Raw genomic sequence first — 20,305 nt, 5'->3', positions numbered from 1 at the left:
AAGCCAATTTGGCTGGTTTTCCACATTTCGAAACGGTTGTGAAATGCCATGATGCTTAGAATCACTTTAGTTAGTCACATGACATGGGTGTTTCGGATCAAAATTTGGAGTCGTTCAAAGTCAGTGTCAGCCACTCCAAGGAATAAGAGCTTTGCATGTGACAAAGTGAAGCAAACCAACAAAAAACTGTAAATATTGTACATTTTTAATCACTGTTTTGCAACAAAGCAAACAATCCCCAGGTGTGAAAATGCCTTAGAGGCCAACCCGATTGAACAGCACAATTATACGATGCAATGCTGTTCTTGAATGAAAACAAGAGATACATACGGAGCTATTCACAACAGGCACGATCTATTGACCAGCGTGTGAATGTTAATTTTCATCATCCTGCAATAAAGTGAACACACAATTACATTTAAGCTTTGATACACACCCCCGGAGCTGCAGCATTTTCACAAAAGCACAGAAAGCTGTTTTGAAAACGAGAATAGATGCTGAAGAAAAGTATTTACAAAAAGAATGAACGATGAGTGTTTGTAACTTTGGTGTCTGAGAACAGACAAGGTTCTGTTAAAGTCAACAAAAATGTCAGAATTGCAGTGAAAACGTGACTCAACGGTAAGTTTAATAATTTATTAAAGAGCCCCTATTATGCTAATATAGGTCATGTTTTTTGTTTTAGGGGCTGATATGATATGCATGCAAGGTCTAAAAAACTTTCATTGTCCTATAATATCCATTTATTTTTACCTAATTATTCCAACGACCCCCATATGATTTGTTCAGTGATTCAATTGTTCCCAAATTGTTCTCCTTAGCGCGATACTACTCTGCCCTGTCTGTTGTGATTGGTTGACTGTTCAGCGTGGGACAGAGAGAAATGCCCACCATATCTTATCAACATTATTGAAGTAATCATAGTGCAGAGTATAAGTGTGTTCCCACTTCTGTGTGCAGGAATTCATAAAGCAATGCAGTTAAACACCAGCAGATTGCTCTATTTTTAAGCATAAGTAAAAACAGTGACACACATTCAGTATTAATCCACACAGTAGCAAAAGCTAAACTATTTTGAAACTTGACCAAACGGCAGTGAATCGCAAGCTCGCAAACGCATTTAAATTGGTAAACAAAGCGCCATATGCTGCGTTTTCAACGTGGTTTCAGACGGGATATGAGAATATAAAGAGTTAACCAGATACAGTATAAGCGGTTACAAGTAACAAAACACAATTAATACATTTTTGCAAGCTAGAGAATACAAGGAGGCAACCATTTTAATTACACTTGTAAAGTTCCTGTAAAGCTCTGAAAAAGTCCCATACATCAATAGTCTTTTCTGATCCTTCCTTTAATAAACGATAAATCCCCCTTCGAAACGATGAATCCCCGTTGTAAGCAGGCTGTGACTCTTCACAGCCTCATCTTTGGATAGGCTAGGATAGGCTACCGCAGCAATTCATTCGAACCACTATGAGTCAACTCTTTTATAGATGAATCCATAATTTTAAACACAGTGCACTTTCAGATTTAAGCCTTGGATATCTCACTTCACCTAGAGCTGTGTTTAATGCTACATTTAAAAAAAACTCATAATAGGGGGCTCTTTAAAATCGTAAGCGTGACAGATAGTTTGTTTCTAGTGCAGCACCAAACTTTATCTTAATTTTCTGTTTTATATTAACCAGAAGAAGAGGTCCAAGTGGAAAAAAGGAAAAAGGGAGCGGCAAATGTAAAAAATAAAGACAATATTAATATGCTAGAAAAAAAAAGACCAGGATTAGTGTCCAAATAGACAGACCTCTAAAAATGCATTTTTATGCTGAGCAATACCTCTCGCATAGGCATGCATTTGACTTAGTTTTGTGTGAAAGAAGCATTTATTGTGATTTGCTTCATTTTACAGTGCTTTCAGTGTGACAGGGCCCTGAAAGTTTGAGAAAATATTTAAACAAGGGCATTTGAGGTGTCCAAAATTATATAGCATCTTTTTTAACATAAGTAAATATTTAGTCTGTTATTTTTATCTGTGGGATCAAATATGAGTCTGAGACTGGAAAAAATCCCATTTACAGTACATGTGGATACTAGCATCTGGCCTAGATGTCCTTGTGCATGTGCATTATTGTTTATTGCGCCGTACTGTGTGTGCTATGTGTTTTTGTGGATTTTATGTGGGTAGATAAGCACTGAGCTTTGATCATTAATAACTCAAAAAGCATGCTTTGGTGAGATTAAGGTCAGATTTGCAACAGTGTGAGAGATTACATCTGCTCTAAGAGGCAAACTGCCTGTTTTTAAGCTCGGTGTGCGTGTGTCCGCCTTGTGTGTTTGTATGGCTAAATCGCATGTGTGTAGAGTGGGCAGGATTTAGCTGTTCGGACTGAGCGCATTACAAGGCAACTTTGTCCTGTTTCCATGCTCAGCAAAATCCAGTGACTTTTCTGAGGGATTCTGGGGGCAAAAATCGTATAATCATCACTACAGCCACACACATGGGCAGCAGAAAATGTGATTTATTAATGTGGTGAGAGGATTATTTTAGGGTTATTGTTTTATGAGATGATGGTCAAAGTAAAGCAGCTCTTCAGTGACCACACAGGGGACAGTTTGTACTAAATTAAAGCGTTGTGAGAGGATGTGAATTACTACTTCATACTTTCTTGATGGATTTTCTTTATTTCCCTCTATATTGACATTATTCTGCAATGCGGAAGTGCGCTTGTTTTTTTCGATTGTTAGTACTTCCGATTCAGCTGCCGATATGGAAGAAATGAACGACAAAAATTGGTCAAACAACTTGCTCTACAACCAAGTGTGTTCATGACTATACTTAACTGTGCCATATACTGCACTGGTTTAATAAGTTAAATTGTTCTCTGATATCCACATAGTAGGTTTATGGCTTTGGTAGGTTCAAAAAATCTCCAGAAATGGTTTTATATGCTCATTTATTACTCCATAAAATTCCCATAGACTCAGAAGGTCAATGATTGACCATATATGGTTCGTGTTGTGATTATTAATGAGCTCCGCTCTGATGTACCACTCTTACAGACACACAAACACACAGAGGATGAGTTACGCTGAATAAAGACCAATATAAACCTAATCACATTAACGTTAAAGGGCACCTATGGTAAAAAATCTACTTTTCAAGCTGTTTGGACAGACATGTGTGTAGGTATAGTGTATAGACCGTCATATTGGGGTGATATAAACACACCCAGTCCTTATTTTTATTTAACCACATAAAAACGGTGGACCAATTGGAGCAGTTTTCAGAGCGACTGCAACTTGAGGTAGCAGTGCGGTCCCCTCGCCCACCAATATTGATTGACAGGTGCATATCACCATATCCTAAGTTTGTTGTTTCACGTCTGCCATTTTCAGCGTGTGAGTCAAAGCGATATCACTAAAGGAACACCCTTGCTCTATTTTTAGATGTAATGCTCATTGGGCTCAACATAAGATCAATATTCTCCACATGATCGCTCTAATCGGAATTATTGTTTGTAACTTTAGGTAGGTTTGCAAACATATGTACGTTTCATTCCATCTACCTTAAACTTCAGCCGTTTGCATTTCTCGCGGTCACAGAAGCTCCCTGTGATCCTAACTAGTAGCGCGTTGCCTCATTTGCGCGTCTCTCCATTGGAAACAAAATAACGAACTTGCCTGCAGGTCGCACACCAGAAGCACTGCTCTGCGCCACGCAGGGCCATGGATTTTAGAATTCTAAACATAGGTTTCTATCAGGTTACACACAACGGTGCTTCAAGTCGGCGGCTGTTCACAGCACCCTGCCATGATTCGAGACACTTTGAGATTCTGCCACGCCACAGAGCTATATTTGAATAGTTTCATTTTAAATAACATCCAAATGTGCGTGTCTGGTGTGCCGTGTCTCGGCTACGAGCGGCGCATCCGGTGCCTCAGTCAAAGTTAATTCAGTGTGTGGTTATTACGCCTGTTTCACACCGCAAGCGTCAGCGGCGCGTGAGCAGAGCGTGAGCAGCGCGTATGTCGAGCAGTAGCAGCACGCAGGCGTTTGCCTTTCACACCAGCTGCGTCTGCAGCGCGCAGCTCTTCGGCAGCTGCTGCTGAGATCAACCTATCTCTGTCTATTCTATCTAGTTACCCCTCTATATACAAATACACTTTTTAAACTTTTCATCTGTACCAAGGCCCCTCCTATGCTGTTTCATTAACCTGCAAATGTTTATTTTACAAATTTTATAGATCAAATAGTACTGTATGCTTCTAAAGCTAACTTATATGAGAATTGTCTACAGTCAGAAGACAATCGCCTGTGATATCATGTCATTTGTTTTTTGTTTATCAGGTTGCTGTAGACCTAGTTATAATCATATTTATACAATATAGTTATAATGATATTTATACATGATCAAACTAGTGTTGCTTTCTCCGCTTCAGTAATGTCCAGCGGCAGAATAACAGCTCGTAAATTCATGCTCGTGCAGATGATGAGACGGACAAAAGTAATAACTGCATGACATTCTTTTACTTATTTTCGTGTTGTCAGATTCACAGTGCAAACAGCTCCCGGTAGGAATAATTCGAGTGAACATAAAACAAAGCCGATTAAAACTTTCTTGCTCTGCTAGCTGCACAGAACACAGCGAGCTCACATCATCCAGCATGCGTGTCGCACTACACTACCCACAATACACTTCGCTATGGACTACAAATCCCGTAAATATTCCATTTCCCCTCTCCTACAACACTAGTGTGCAACTTAAGCAAAACTGATTGTAAAATAGTTTTACATTTGGTTTTGTAGTTCGGGCCTAAATAAATGTTTGTTGCCGTTTTTAATCATTTTAAGTTCATTTGAATGACTATATATAAACCATTTGACATTATTAACGTATTTATTGGGTAAAATTGTTAGTTTTTACTGTCATTCAATGTGTTTTGGTCATTCTCAATGCACTGTCACTTTAATTGAGCGTGAGCAGCGCGTCAAAAATAGACCCAGCGCCGAAACTATCGCTGCACTGCTGCTTCGGCGACGCTCACGCCTCGCTCTGACGCGCTGCTGCTGCGTGCAGTATGAAAGCTCTAATCTGTTAACATGGACGCCGAAAACACACGCGCTGCTCACGCTCTGCTCACGCGCCGCTGACGCTTGCGGTGTGAAACAGGCGTTAGTCTCATTGTACAAGCCCGGCACTTTAAACTAGCACACAGTTGGCTGTAAAACTATACAAAGACACAAATGATTTTGCGGCTGAATGCTGGTCCTCTCACTCATGTTGCTTCTCTCTGTCTGCCTGTCTCTTGCCAGACATAGAGCGTGGGGAGCTCGTGGCTCCACCCCCTTGTTACTTTTTTCGGTTTGAAACGAATTTTTAAAACCTGCGTCATGGCCATGAGATCTTAGCGTGTATTCCAGCATGTAGACTGGACGTCTGTACCTGGAAGTACCTTATTATCTATGAGTGTGCTGCATTCATTTATGAGTAAGACTTGGTTCAAACAAATCAGCGAACTCTATTGTGTATGCGGTGCAACCTCATTAATATGCATGATAGCTTTGAAGACTGTTGTTACCTGTTACAGTGTTCAGACAGCAGAGAGACGATACGTTGCGTTGCGTTGCCAAGCGGGAGAACATGAATTGTTTGGAGTTACGGGTCGTCAGTGTTGCGTTTATAATTTGCTGCAATGAAGGTTTTGTTTTCATTTTCCCTCTATGAGAGCGCAGCTGGACTCACGTGTGGATTACAGTGCACGCAACGCTCAACAGAAATACAAGTCTAAGGAAATTTTTTTTTTTTTTACCCGAGAGCTTTTCTCATCTGGAAATGGTGAAATCCGGATTTGCCGCTCTTCTCCTTTTAATAAAGACGCAGCTCCAGTTGGTGTTGATTGTCCTGTTTCTACAGATTTGGTAAGTAAGCGATCAGTGCTTTTTGTTTGTTTATTCAGAGGCAAAGTTAGTTTGTATCGTTAGCAGTACTCTTTCAGTGTTTAAAGACGAACCTTAGTCAAATGATTTCTAAGTTAATAAATTTTGCTGTACATTAATATGACTACAATATTATGGACTGAAAAATCTGCTGTAAATCCTGCTCTCCAAGTGTAAACATGTAAACACCACAATCAAACTTACCGTCGTGAGGGATTTTCGCCGCATTTTGTGACAGGAATAACACACATGACTTTCTGACTCTACCTACCGAGTGCATCTTAGTTACATAGAAATGCGGAGAGTTTTTCCTTTCATTCGCCCTGCGCTAACAAACATTGCATGAAAAATACACACTTACAGCAATTCCTCAAATTAAATATCTCATTTGTCACGAGGGGCATGAATGAAATTCCTGAATGAAAGAGCCAAACTGCAGTTAAAGTCCACCTTTTAATTAATTTGGCAAATAATTCGATTACTGATGTCCATGTAAACAAAGTCACTGTTTTTGTCTTTTTGCGTCTGTTTGTTTTGCCTCTGTGACACTCCTATTTTATGAACATTTTTACGGACCTTGCTTCTTTCCTCTCCGACGACACTTCCAGCTATATAGAGCTGGACATGCCCACTTTCCTGACTTTTTCCAAAGTAAAGGTGTAAAAAAAACCTGCTGAAACAAGGGGGTTTCATGGCCCTTTAAAGAAGGGTAAAATAAACAGGGGTAGTGCATTTTGTCAGCTTCAAATTTTAATCGGAATGAACTACCACTCTAATAAACAAATTAAATATAAAAAGTAATGAAATAAATTTTTTTTTAAATTAAGGCAGTAGTTTACTTTGATAGACATTTGAAGCTGCTACTCCCTTTTTTACATTGTTCACTAGAATAGTAGTTAATTTCGATAGATATTTGAAGCTGAAAATATGTGCTACCCCTGTTTTGGTAGTTGAAACATGACAGAATAAGCTACTGGTAGCACATTTTGAGAAGGCAGCACAGATCATCAGAACACCGGAAGTCTCAAGACAAAAAAAATTCAATGGCTCTGCCCACTAGTTCAGTACATGAAGAATAAGGTCAACACTGTTTCTGCTCTTTTCATCAGAAACACAATAAGCTTTATTTGCCAAGTGTGTAATAACACACAAGGAATTTGTTGGTTTTCAGGAGCTCAATAAACATACAGTATACACATCAACACAAGAGGAAAGAAAGGACATTTTAAAAGTTAAGATTGAGAAATGATATACAGTATATACTAGATGAGCCAATAAGTGCAATATGGACTGTTTTTATAAATATATAGTATAAAGAAAACTATTCATTTACATAATGCATGTCTTCTACTAGACGAAAGCACAAACACTGTAACAGTATTGTTCTGTTACATAAGTTTTTTATAACAGTTTCAATTTTTACATCTATAAAAAAATCTTGATGAACTAAAAAAATCTGAAAGTGTAAATGTAACGTAAATATCATCATAATTATAACATTAAAAGTAACTTAAACAGGTCTAACAAAATATTTCATGTAGATTTACAGTAAACATGTTTAATACAAGTAATATTAACATATCTAAATTCCCAGAATTCCCTGTATGACAGATCACACTTAATAAAATATATTAACATAAATAGAAATACGTGTTAATGCCTTTTGCTGATGTTGTCAGTTTTGTACAATAAGATATTATATCATGTATTATAATTGTTCATTGCTTATGTTTATTGACATTTGTTTTCCCATGATGGTCTTTTCTATAGGCAGGTATTATTATTCACTTATAGCAAGCTACTTTAACTAGTAAGCTACAGTATTTTTTTACAACCTGTGTGGTATATTACAAAGGCAACTAGCATTTTATACTTTTTTATGTTTTTAAGTTGAATCTGAAGAACCCAGAATGTTGCTACTACATTTTTACAGTCCATTTCTGGCAGCTACTTAAATGGAAATCATAAATTCAATAGATTTTTTTACAGTGTACAGTGAGGATTTCCACTCCAGCAGCCGAGAAGTACTGCTCCAAGTTTTTCTTCCGCTCTTCTATTTTCTACATCCTCCAAGATAAGCTTCACAGCTGGAACGTGGTTATATCCCTCAGATGATATAAAGTCAATACAGCTCTAAAACTATCATATTATATTTCTATTTCTGCACTCATTTTCACCCCCACAGAAATACACAGTTCAATACCTTCCCATATTTCACAATATAACACCATCAGGCACACATTTCTAGTGAAAAGTGTGTGTGGATTTAGCTGTGTGTGTGTTAGAGATATTTAGCTACAGTACACTTTGGGAACCAAACGGTCCCCAGAGGTTAGCAAAACCTGCCAAAACCTTCTCTTGAGAACATCCAGGTACTATATGTATTTAAATTGGAGAGAGAAAAGATTTTTACTGTAAACAAAGTATTATTTACAGCCATTTCATTTTTTATTACAATAAACACAAAATAATTGTTAATATTTGGCTTAAAATAAAATTAAGATCCAGGTTTTCAGGAGATTTATGCAAGAACCGGTATTATAATAATTACATCTAAAACAATAGTATTTTCATAGGTTTTCAAAGTTGCTTTAATGATGCATGTATGATTTTAAGACTTATTAACTTGATTATATCACCACTAACAGTTTAATTAAACCATAGTTAACATATGGGATAATATAGTGCAAGTTTATACACACTTTTTTAGAGCTCAATTAATCAAAAAACCAACCGATGAGCTAAATTCAATGTTTGTAAGATGTCTTTTCACAATTAAAACACTGAATGAGCAATTTTGCGAGACACAGGGTGTTCATTAATCTTCAGATTGCTTACACTGAATTTCCCATGGTATTTTTGATTTTGGTTAAATTATTACAGTTATTTTTGCAAGTATAATAATAATAACAATACAGCAGCAAGTTTAATTTGTCAGTAAAAAATGTAAAGAGATTTCAAAATGTAATGAAATGTCCTAAAACATACAGAAATAGAAGAATTTATCTATCATCAGCAAATAAACAGAAAAAAGGGGCAAGGTCACAATGCATGCTATTAACTTGGCTTATTACATGCCTATTATTAAGATAATAACTGTTCATTAGTACTTATAATGAATGATCTTATTCTGCATCCCTAAAGCCACCCAAAATCCAAAACCTAAACCCAATTTCTACCCCTTATTTATAAACAGATAATTTGTAGTTTATTAAGATACTTGGGGAACACGAGAACAAAAGTAGCGTGGGACAAAATAACCAAACTAATTTTCTCGAAGTCATGAAAAAATTTGCTTTCCAGGCTATAACAACACTTTCAGCATGCCAAATATCAGCTGATTTTGAATTTCAGTTTTTAAGCGCAGAAAGTAAATTATTGTAGCAGTTATTTTTTTCTTATTACAAGTTGTGCTTCTCTTTTCATGCATTAAAGTAATGATCAAGCTACAGGTTATTTAGTGCAGTAACACATCCTTAAGTTTGCAATCTCTGAGTTTTTCAGTTTAAAAGTAAATCAGGTTTAAATGGCAAAGTTCTTGTGAGGACGAAAGTAAAACTTTTTTACTGTGTGTCCCACTTAAATGAGCCATTCATTATTTTTCACTTCCACATTTGAGTTTTCAGTGTTTTGATTCATATGTTTTATAAATTATTGCATATTGATATATGCCAATGATAATAAAAATTTTCAAAATTGTAAAATATTGTAACATTTAGCATTGTTAGATTGCTTTTAAAACATTTGATGGAGCTGAAATCTAAAATGAAAATGCAGTTTAATATTATTTGCAAAAATAAAGGACAAAATGTGTTTGTAGTTAACATTAATAAGGTTATAGTCGGATATATTTCAAATAGGGCAGGGTGATAATTCGATATCGATAATTATCACAATATATAATTTTTCGATAAAACGATAATGACAGTTCGATAGTTGTTAGATAATATTTGCGCACTGTGTGTAACGCTGAGCAGGCATTTTTCAGCCTGCCCTTCTGGATGCCACACGCAGTACAAGTTTACATGCATACAGTGTTAGTTGCACTTGGAGGAGTGAGAAAAAAATTAGGTAAAAAAGGTGTAAACTGCGCAGACAACTCGTGTCATCCAAAAGCAGGCAACACCACAAACCTGTTTCATCATTTAAAACAATACCACCCTTATGAAGATGCTAATAAAATTACAAACCCAAACAAGTGTTGGTAAACTAGCGCAACTACCCAGCAGAGTTTCATGTTATCATTTTCGAAAGCCGTGCCTAACGAGAAAAAAAAAAACCTCGAAAAGACAGACGAAAGATATGACAGACAACACAACCTCAATCAACACCTGATGCTTGATGTATACTACAGGCTGCATTATTTAAGGGCATTTGTTACGACATTGATTTTGTTGTCAAGCTTGTTTCCTTTTTAATATAAAGATATTTGTTTTGAAAAATCTCCAATACCACTATATCCTCATCGAAGATAAGATAACCTTTATACTGTATATTTAAAGGACATAATTACTGAGGAGATATCAGATGCTCAAGACTTATTCTTCATGACAAATGCGGCAAATATATCACAGACATTTACAACAGCAGTGGATCATTAATTAAATCCTTATTTTCCATGGAGCATCATCCACCCGCAATTCATTAAACTATTTTCATGGTTTTATTTTAATTCATTAACAAAGCGCGGTTTAAGCAGCATGAGCTGGATAGTCTTTACAGGCTATTGGCAGTACTTATAATTTTCTTAGATTACCTCGGAAGAATAAACTTGGTCTAAAGAATGCGAGCTCAGAAGCTCGCTGTATGAATGGAGATGCCCCCTGCATGTCTCGCCGTAATGCACGATTTATAAAATGAGTCTGTATAGGCCCATTCGTGCCAGTCTGTCAGACAAATTTGATTAAAACATCCGCGGATATAACGGAGATATGCACATAACAGGGTTTTATGCAATCCGCAATGCGTTTCCACTGTCAAAAGGCGTACCGAACCGTACCTTACCACTTTTTCGGCACTCTTTCAAAAGGGTACCAAACACTTGAAGGGGTACCAAAAGGCGGAGCTAGATGAGCAGCTGAACGCTATTGGTTTACAGAGATACGTCATTTGTTTATGCAACAAGCCAGAATGAAAACAAAAAACCCACCAATAAAGAGCCATGGTCGATCTGGGCTCAAACAAACCTTGTCGTTGTCTTGATGAACAGCCACAAAGTTATGGAGTAGAGCAGAACCCTGTGCCTCGTAGTTTTTTATGAGCCAGTGTGAAGCGCGAGCGGTTTTGCTTACTTCCTTTTGCTTGCCGCGCGTCTATATCTGACATAACAAACTTCTACTAAGAAATGTCTGCTGTGTGTAGTTTTTCTGTAGTTGGAAAATATTGGAGACTGTAAGGGGTTGTATGAGTTCATATTTATTCATTTCTTTATTTATTTAATATAATTACAGACTTTACAGTAGTACATTTCACACTGACATTGATCTGCAGTTATGATCAAATCCTGTTCATAGAAAAGTTAGTAATAAACATTTATACAGAAGTATTGATGTGTGTAAAGCGTCTGTTTTGTAAGAAGTGCTTTTCATATAATATGTGAACGACCTGTAAAGCTTTATTGTAGATATTTCCTTGAGTGAGAATGATGCAACTTAAACTTTCTGTCATACACCATGTCCACCAAAAGGGTACCCTTGATGGTGGAAACGCAAGACTGATAAAGGTGACCCGTACCGACCCAAACCGTTCTGTACCAGTCAGTGGAAACGAGCCACAAATTCACCATACTCACCATTAAAAGGACAGTTCATCCAAAACTAAAAATTTGGTTACCATTAACTCACCGTTTACTTGTTCCAAGCTATTTTTTTTTCCCTGATCTTAATATCCAATAACTTGTAGGTAATGTCTTTGGTTGTTGAAAACAGTAAATGCTGAATTAAGATTGTTATTTTGCTTATTATTTTATTCATATTGTCAGACAGCTAAAACATTTTACAAAACGTGTTAAATCAGCTGCAGAAATTGATTTGTATGCTGAAAATCCCATAGAATTGATAGATATAAAGATTTTACATTTATCGTGATAATTATCGTTATCAACTGATTTGAAAAAAATGATTGTGATAATTTTTTTTGCCATATTGCCCAGCTCTACTTTCAAATAAACAAGATTAAACTAGTAAATCTAGCAAATATTGCAGTGTTACTTTTGACCCACCCGTGTGTTACTGTACTTTTGTCAACACAAAAGTTCGTACTGACAGGGTCAAAATAACAATGTGCAATTTATGTTTGAAGTGAAATTATTTTTAAGTTGTTCTACATTTTTTTTCTAAATACCACTGGATATTGATAGTTATCCCCACAGCAAATGATATATTTCTGTCTAAAACATTATCTTTTAAGCAACGCGGTGGCGCAGTAAGTAGTGCTGTCACCTCACAGCAAGAAGGTCGCTGGTTCGAGCCTCGGCTGGGTCAGTTGCCGTTTCTGTGTGGAGTTTGAATGTTCTCCCTGCGTTCGTGTGGTTTTCCTCCGGGTGCTCCGGTTTCCCCCACAGTCCAAAAACATGCAGTGCAGGTAAAATAGGTCTATAAACTACAATTTACAAAAATAACTAGGCCTATATTGGAAAAAAGTTATAATATTAAATAAGTTAAAAAATATTTATTTCATTAATATTCCCGGCCAGGTTTTAGAGAACTTCCAATATTTTCAAAAACACAGAACTTTCAGTTCTTGTATGTAAAAAGGTCTAAATACATGCAAGCAAGACCATTAAAATATTGGGAGCTCGATGATAGAGCAAGATTTTGTTTTGTTTCCAATCATTTAACCTAACAAATATACAGCTTAGAACATCACTGTGCCTCTCGCAATCTGTTCTCTTGCTCATTCACTTTCGCCGCCATGATTTCCAGAGTATTTTATGTAATTTGCGGATGTCATGGTGCCACTATTAAAAGGCCTATTCTGGAGAATCGCGGAGATTCCGAGAGAGGCTATACGGTTGGATGAGACACTAGATATCGGCGATCAATCCGCTCCTGTCAAAACAGTTCAAAACACTGGACATGCAATGACTACACCTTCAACAAAGAGGGCATAACTCGCGCAAGTCTGTATAAACTGTATATTTTAGCTGCTGTGACGTGAGCACAGTGATCACTCATGCCCCCACATATAATTTACCTCTGTACATGCTGCTAATGAGTGCACATGCGGCTTCCTCTGTGTGTAAACTTGTAAACAAACACTTGCGATCCTTTCGTCCACGCTCTCCCCTAGTGTTTGCTAATATTATGAATTGTGAACACAATACCACAGGTAATCTAAGCAACAGCATGTGTTGGTTTACTTACTGTCTCTCCCCGGCAATCCTCTCTCCTTTTTATCGTCACACTTGTTGCATTCGCTGAAGTAGAGGAGGATGAACATGTCTAGCATCACCCACACCAGAGAGGTGGCCAGCACCACCTTACAGTACGCAAACTTCCTCATCTTCACACCTGAAACACACACCAAACACACACAGCGTTACACACAAACACCTGAACAAATGTTAGCGACATTTCACATTTCACAGAGCTTTAAACACACATATTACATCCATCCAAACCTCAAAGTTGTGAGTAATAGCCTAGCACAGATGCGCTTGCTAGCTGAAAAAGTTACAAACATGGACACTTTATCATCTTCACAGCAAAATAAAGCACTAGGGGGTTTCCAAAGAGACCTTAGAGTGGACCTATTCTCACATTTTATCCTTTCCCCTGAAGTCCAGGGATAAAGTAATGGTTTCTTCCACAGAGAAAGCCTCTCTGATGCTTGGAAATAAATCTTGTAGGACAGTTTTGAGAAGCAGATTTGCTTCTTTATTTACAAGGCTGTTTACACCGGCTCACATCATTTTTTTTTCTTTTTTTTATAATTGGATAGCTATCTGATTGTGAAAAGGACAGGTTTAAATACCCTCCAAAATGCATCTGAGATGGATATGACTGATATTCATTGCTCAAACCACTTGAGAGACCTCACAATGGGGAAGGAGAAATAATCTAAAATCAAAACGAAAACAAGATTATTTTGCTTAACCAAATGACATTATTTTGCTTCAGTGATGGGTTATTCTTGAACGATTCACTCATTTTAATTTGACTCGATAACGATGAGCCCTCTTAGAGAGTGATTTATTCACTCGCGCATGCGCACATTTGTGAAGAGGAAGATTAGTTCATTTTTCGAGTCATTCATTTATCACATGAAAGACAGAAATCAATCATATGCAGTTAAAGCCGGAAAAAAATCTGATCCATTAATTTGCGATCCATTTATATGCGTTCTTGCATCCTCGTGTTCTTATGTAACAACATCATCAACCGTCAACGTTCAGTTTCTAAAACTCAAGAACGCAAGAACGGAGGACAAGTTCCTGGATGTGTTCTTGATATCAAGGATGCACCAATGCAGACTTCAGCGCAAAACTCGCTCGACTGAATAAAGGAGATGGAAAGCACAACATTTTATATAGATTTATCATTAAAGTTCAGAGAAATAACTTATTTATCTCAGGAGTTTCCCTAAATGAGACGATAAAAGTGAACATTATCATGAAAATGTTGATAAAGGCATAACTACAGTAAGGGAGTTTATTTGCTGGAATTCATATTAAAATTAGTTTTATTTGTATTGTGCAACATATATTTGTAAGGTTTTTATGCATAGTATATACTGTGAAAGGGGAAAAAAAATAAATTGTTGTGTGAATGCTGTAATGTTTCAATGGTTTTCCATTAAACACGTGTGAAGGTCATGTAATCATCAGGAAGACCAGTGTTGCCAACTTAGCGACTTTGTCGCTAGATTTAGTGACTTTTTAGACCCTCCTAGCGACAAATTTTCAAAAAAGCGTCTAGCGACAAATCTAGCATCTTTTTTGTGTTACTGGAGATTTATATATATAGACTGTCATCTTTTCGGGCAGAGCTTAGCGCCTTTTTGTTGAAAATAGTTGGCAACAATAATGAAGACCAAGGTAAGAATGCAGCATATCATTTCTCACAGGACGTGTTCTGTGTTCTCACGGTCTCCCGAGTTCGTTCTTCTGAGGTAACTTGACAAGACCGGTCTCCACAAGAGCTCGAGTCCGTTCTCGGCGTTCTTGGAATTTAGAAACAGCCCTCGGTTTGAGTTGTTTGTTCATTATGTGAAAGACATAAGTCAATCTTATGCATTTAGAGCTGGAAAAATATTTCATCCATTCATTTCTTGAGTCTTGTGTTTTGAATCATCTCTCTTTAAATGCTGTCAAGTGATGAACGAACAACACAAAAACCAGAAGACTGAAAAGGTGAACTAATTACGTTTCTGGTTCAGACTGTGCGCATTGGTTAGCCTTATATGGGACTGTCGGTGTCAGGTGAACGAACAACTTAAATTTGAAGACATGCCAGAAGAGGTGAGCAGAGTTAATCAAAGATAAAACACCAGGTAAACAATGATTGATTATTTTCTCTTTCTTAGTAGCATTGTATAATAGCATTCTAGTTATGACTTGTTTGTAGTGTAAACAACGTTTGGGCTAGCTGTAGATGTGCTTGCAAGCATCTGGCAACATTTTATTGTTATTTTGGCAAATTGAACGAAATGATTCAATAAAAATGTATTAATCTCGATGAACGAGACTTAAATGTCCAAGTCAATAAAATGTTCTGAACTTCCCAAAACTTGTTTTGCTTGTTTTAAGGAAAAAATCACTTAATTATGACAAATTATTTCTGAAAGCAAGACAATCAGTTTGCTTGTCGCTGAAATGCTTTTTGATTGAAGAATTTTTAGATATTTTGACTAGAAAAAGGACAAAAACTAAGAAGCATTTTTTGGAGTCCCTGAACAGAGAAAACACATGAAATGACAAGGTCTAAACAGGCTGTATGAGCTCTATCTAAAACGCTACAGAATATCTATAAGACATAACTAAAAGAACAGCACCACATAAAAAAGACAGAATGTTAAACAGCCTTCAGTATGTAAATATGGGTGCTCATATGATAATTCGTGACATACTTGTGAATGAACTTTCTTTGCAGCTTTATTTACATAAACAGTCTTGAAGGATTGGTGCGAATCAATTTGTTGTGAACACGAGTATTTTCCATAGTACATCAAGCACTTTTTTCAAGCATATCTAAACAACATGAAAATCTATTTTTTTCCATGATTTTCTGTGACCTCCGTTGAGGGCAAACATCTCACACAGTGAAATGAGAATACTAATAATACATTAGTCTCTAGTAGTCTTACCATCACACATTAGTAGATGATCTGAAGTACTTATAGCAAAATCTACTCCAACTGAATCTCAGATTTGACCTTTGACTTTACAGAGGGAGCACATTTCTTTAATCCAGCCAGCTGCTGTCATTAATGAACTAGAAATGAATCTTTTATTAGCAAACGAGAAAACTAGAAGGGAAATATGCAAGGGAAGGAAGGATGCTGTTCCTGTGGGAGGTGAGCAATGTATGATACGCTCTGATAAAGAAGAGGTCATTATAACGTAATTACACGGCATCACAAATCACAAGGACTTGAAGCTCCAGAGGATCAAAAAAAAAAAAAAAATCAGACAAGCCCTAAAAATTCAAAACCAATTTGAAGAACGTAATCCTTCACTATAAAGACTGCACTCACACCAAGCCCACAACATAAACAGTGTTAGGAAAAGAAAGCTTAATAAAAATGTGTGCATGTAGTGACTTCTTTACATAAATGATTACTGAGTACTGTATCTTATATGGGCAGCACAGTGGCTCAGTGGTTAGAACTATTGGTTCATAGCAAGAAGGTTGCTGGTTCAAGTCTCAGCTGGGCCAGTTGGCATTTCTGTGTTTAGTTTGCATGTTCTCCCTATGTTTTTTCCAGGTTCTATCTACCTACTTACCTACCTTGCTCTTTCTTTGCTTTGATTACTTATATGTAATTTGTTTTTGACATAAAGGATCTGCCGTTAAATGTAAATGTTACCTAAAACAAGACTGGATGTTCAATGTACTGACAACAAAACCACTAAGGCATTTTTCTAAATCTACTTTATTTTTGTCTTTTGTCAACATTACAGAGTGTGTAGTATGTTTGAGTAGGAGGATGACCAATATGCTTCTTTTCTTGACAAATAACAAACGTGAAAGCCTTTCCTCCTCTAGAGAGACATTGAGAGGACACGACTGCCAAACGTCTGTCAGCATCTCCATCCAACTGCACAGAGTTCTTTAAAAAGTGTTGTGTGTCTTTGAGCTCTGCATAAGGACAGGGGAATCTGCTGATACAGTTATTTTAAAGGGGACAGAAGCTATCGAAAGACAAAAAAAAATACTCCTCTTTATTTTTCTGGCCAACCCAAATATCAATATGAGAACAGCACCTTTTTATGATTTACAAAATCTCAATGTTCAAAAACTATAATACAGTAATACAGTAACATGATAATACCCTATTAATAATTAACAAGATAGTGTACATAATATCATGACTTGACAGATCAGTTTTAAAGAAAAGCTAAATTAATGTCACTTATTTATTTGTATTTTTTATTTATGTTGTATTGATGGTTTATATTAAAATGTATATTACATTAATATACATGTAAATTAAAATATTCTATAATGTAAGCTATATACTAAAATAATCTTACAAAAATGTGTACTATTTTCCATCATTTTAATGGCTCATACATTTTTTTTTACAACAATTTAATGATTATTTAGCATTGTTGGTTTATTACATAATTTATTTATATTAAACTATGCTATGATATACACTAAAATATATACTAAAATTATGTCACAAAAATGTGTAAAATTTTCCATAATTTTTTATGGGTCATGAACGTTTTTTTAAATAATTTATTCCAAAATATTCTCACAATATTAGTATTTTCAAAGCACTAAAATAATATATTACTACTAAAATATTATTGATTTATGTTATTATTAATATTAATATTAATATTAATAAATAAATTATTATCATTAATATCAGTATTTTTTGTGTGTTTGTGTGTGTGTGAGTGTATTTGAAGTAATATTTCACAACTATCGAAATCACCAGCGATATACCCACAAGAGTTCGCTGGTAAACATTCACTTTCACACAAACTACAAATCTGCCATGTTATGAACTACAGATCCCAGTCATGCATTACACACACAACCGGTTTCTGAACCTAGACTGATCACAAAAACACAGCTGATGCTGCTCAAGTACTAATTACACACACATTTATATGGCTAACTTTGAGAAACTCATTGCTCAGTCTTGTTATCTGTTCTAGTAACATTACAACATGTAGTAACATTACAACATGTTGTAATGTTACTAAAATCAGCTGTGTGTTTGCAATAAGTCAGGTTCAGGAACCGGTTGTGTGTGTATTGCATGACTGAGATCTGTAGTCCATAACATGGTGGATTTGTAGTTTATGTGAAAGTGAAAGTGAATGTTTACTAGCGAACTCTAGTGGTTAGATCGCTGGTGATCATGAAAACAACATTATAAAAGTTTTTGCTCCATCTTCAAATCAATTTAATACATTCATTTAAAGGGCACCTCTTTTACTTCTTTTCAAAGATTTAAGTTTTTAAGAGTCTTTTGTGTCTCCAGAATGTGTCTGTAAAGTTTCAGCACAAAACACCCATCAGATTATTTATTAGACCTTTCAGAATATTGGAATTATCTGCTATAAACACAATGTAGCTGTTTTTGTGGCCTGTGCCTTTAATGCTAGTTCTCCCCACCCCCCAATCCCACATGCCTGCATCAATCTCCGCCTCAGCTTTGTCAGATAAACAGCACAGTGACAGACATGAAGGAAGCAGACCTCAGGTAACGTTTGTGAGAAATACTACAGTAAGAACTTTGGTTATTTGAAATATGCGTTGTGGAAACAATAATAAGGCACACATAATGTCGTAACAAAGTACACGCACACACACACAGGGGACACACGGCACACGCATTTAACTTTGCACTGTTTTTGTGCGCAAATGTGACATAATACACCTTGATAACCTTAACCTTTTAGATGATAGGGTAAACTTTTTGATGATAAAGTTAAGATGGTAAAATCGCTGAATTCATTACAAACATGCTCTGTTTTATAAATGTTTTAAACTTGTTAAACTCATTCTTAGTCACATTTGATTGATGATCCGAGCGAGCTGAACAGATCTTTTAATCCCAGTTTTAATCCCATTTACGCATGTTCTGTCTTGTGGATATAATTAGACATGTTAATATGCGACTGTCAATCAATTCAATGGGCGGGGAAACTGCACTCCTACGTCACGTTGAGGTGGGCCTGAAAATGGGAAGAATTTGGATCTTATTTTAACTTCAGGAAATAAATTTAAAAATAAAAAGAAACTTATTGTGTTTCTATCTCTCTGATATGACTGTGAACACACTATACCTACACACAGTTCTGTCCAAACAGCTTCTAAAACATGATTTTCATCATAGGTGCCCTTTAATCTATTTAACCCTTGCTGAATAAAAGTGTTACTGTAATTTAAAAAAATACAAGACTACCAACGTCTGAACCATAATCCACAAATACAACACAAATAAAAAAAATGTAAAAATCATGCAAATGTCACAGCTTCCCGAGAACGATCCATACAGCATAATCATCTCCATCTAAGTGTCAGCATCTGAGCTCTAACACGCGCAGGTGTGGCCATTAAGAGAGATTTAAATGACATAAACACGACAGAACAGAGCAGTATAATGTTAGAGCAGTCAAAAGCTTGCCAAAAACCTCTGGCATCAGATGTCTCTGCGGGGGTCGCACCAGTAGTCAGAGAGTGTGTTTGTGTGTGTGTGTGTGTTGAGCTCAAGGTTATGACTGGCACAGCGGTAACGGCACTATTCTGGTGGCCCTCGTCCATCACAGAGCCAACGCCAAAGGCCCCTGCCTACGCCAGCTGGGCAAAACATTCATCACAGTGACAACACACACACACACCTGAGTGAACACTAGCCTGAGACATAAAAAACATCTCTTGTGAACTCTGCAAAAGAGTGACATCACAAATGCGAACAAACTCACTGAATGAAATAAACACTTTCATTCAGAGCAACCAAAAAAGAAAAAAAAAAGAAAAAAAACAGCATGTGCACTGAACAAATGACTGATTGGATTTACTTATGCTTTTATTTATAAGGGCTGAACTGAAACAAACAAATTAAGTTGAACATAACTCAATTTAAATTGTTTGTTTAAATTCAGGCCATATAAATAGTTTGCAACCAATTACCTAGAAAAAACTGGTAAACGCAATGAATCCTTTTTTCAGTGTGTTAAAC

The 20,305-nt window shown here is 36.4% G+C and overlaps 1 protein-coding gene across 4 annotated transcripts in view; it reads right to left on the bottom strand.

The window, feature by feature from the left end:
- Positions 1–20,305, bottom strand: part of galnt1 (UDP-N-acetyl-alpha-D-galactosamine:polypeptide N-acetylgalactosaminyltransferase 1) — a 237,148-nt gene that overhangs the window by 112,545 nt on the left and 104,298 nt on the right. For all 4 annotated transcript variants that reach the window (XM_073926065.1, XM_682380.9, XM_073926067.1 and 1 more), the window contains one exon: positions 13,303–13,449. In XM_073926065.1, coding sequence (XP_073782166.1) covers positions 13,303–13,441 — 139 coding nt within the window. In that variant the 5' untranslated portion in view covers positions 13,442–13,449. The remainder of the gene's footprint in view (positions 1–13,302; positions 13,450–20,305) is intronic.

The sequence above is a fragment of the Danio rerio genome, chromosome 16, assembly GCF_049306965.1.
Source record: "Danio rerio strain Tuebingen ecotype United States chromosome 16, GRCz12tu, whole genome shotgun sequence".
NCBI lineage: Eukaryota > Metazoa > Chordata > Actinopteri > Cypriniformes > Danionidae > Danio > Danio rerio.
Note: the sequence above shows the minus strand (reverse complement) of the source record. Positions and strands in the feature narration are given on the sequence as shown.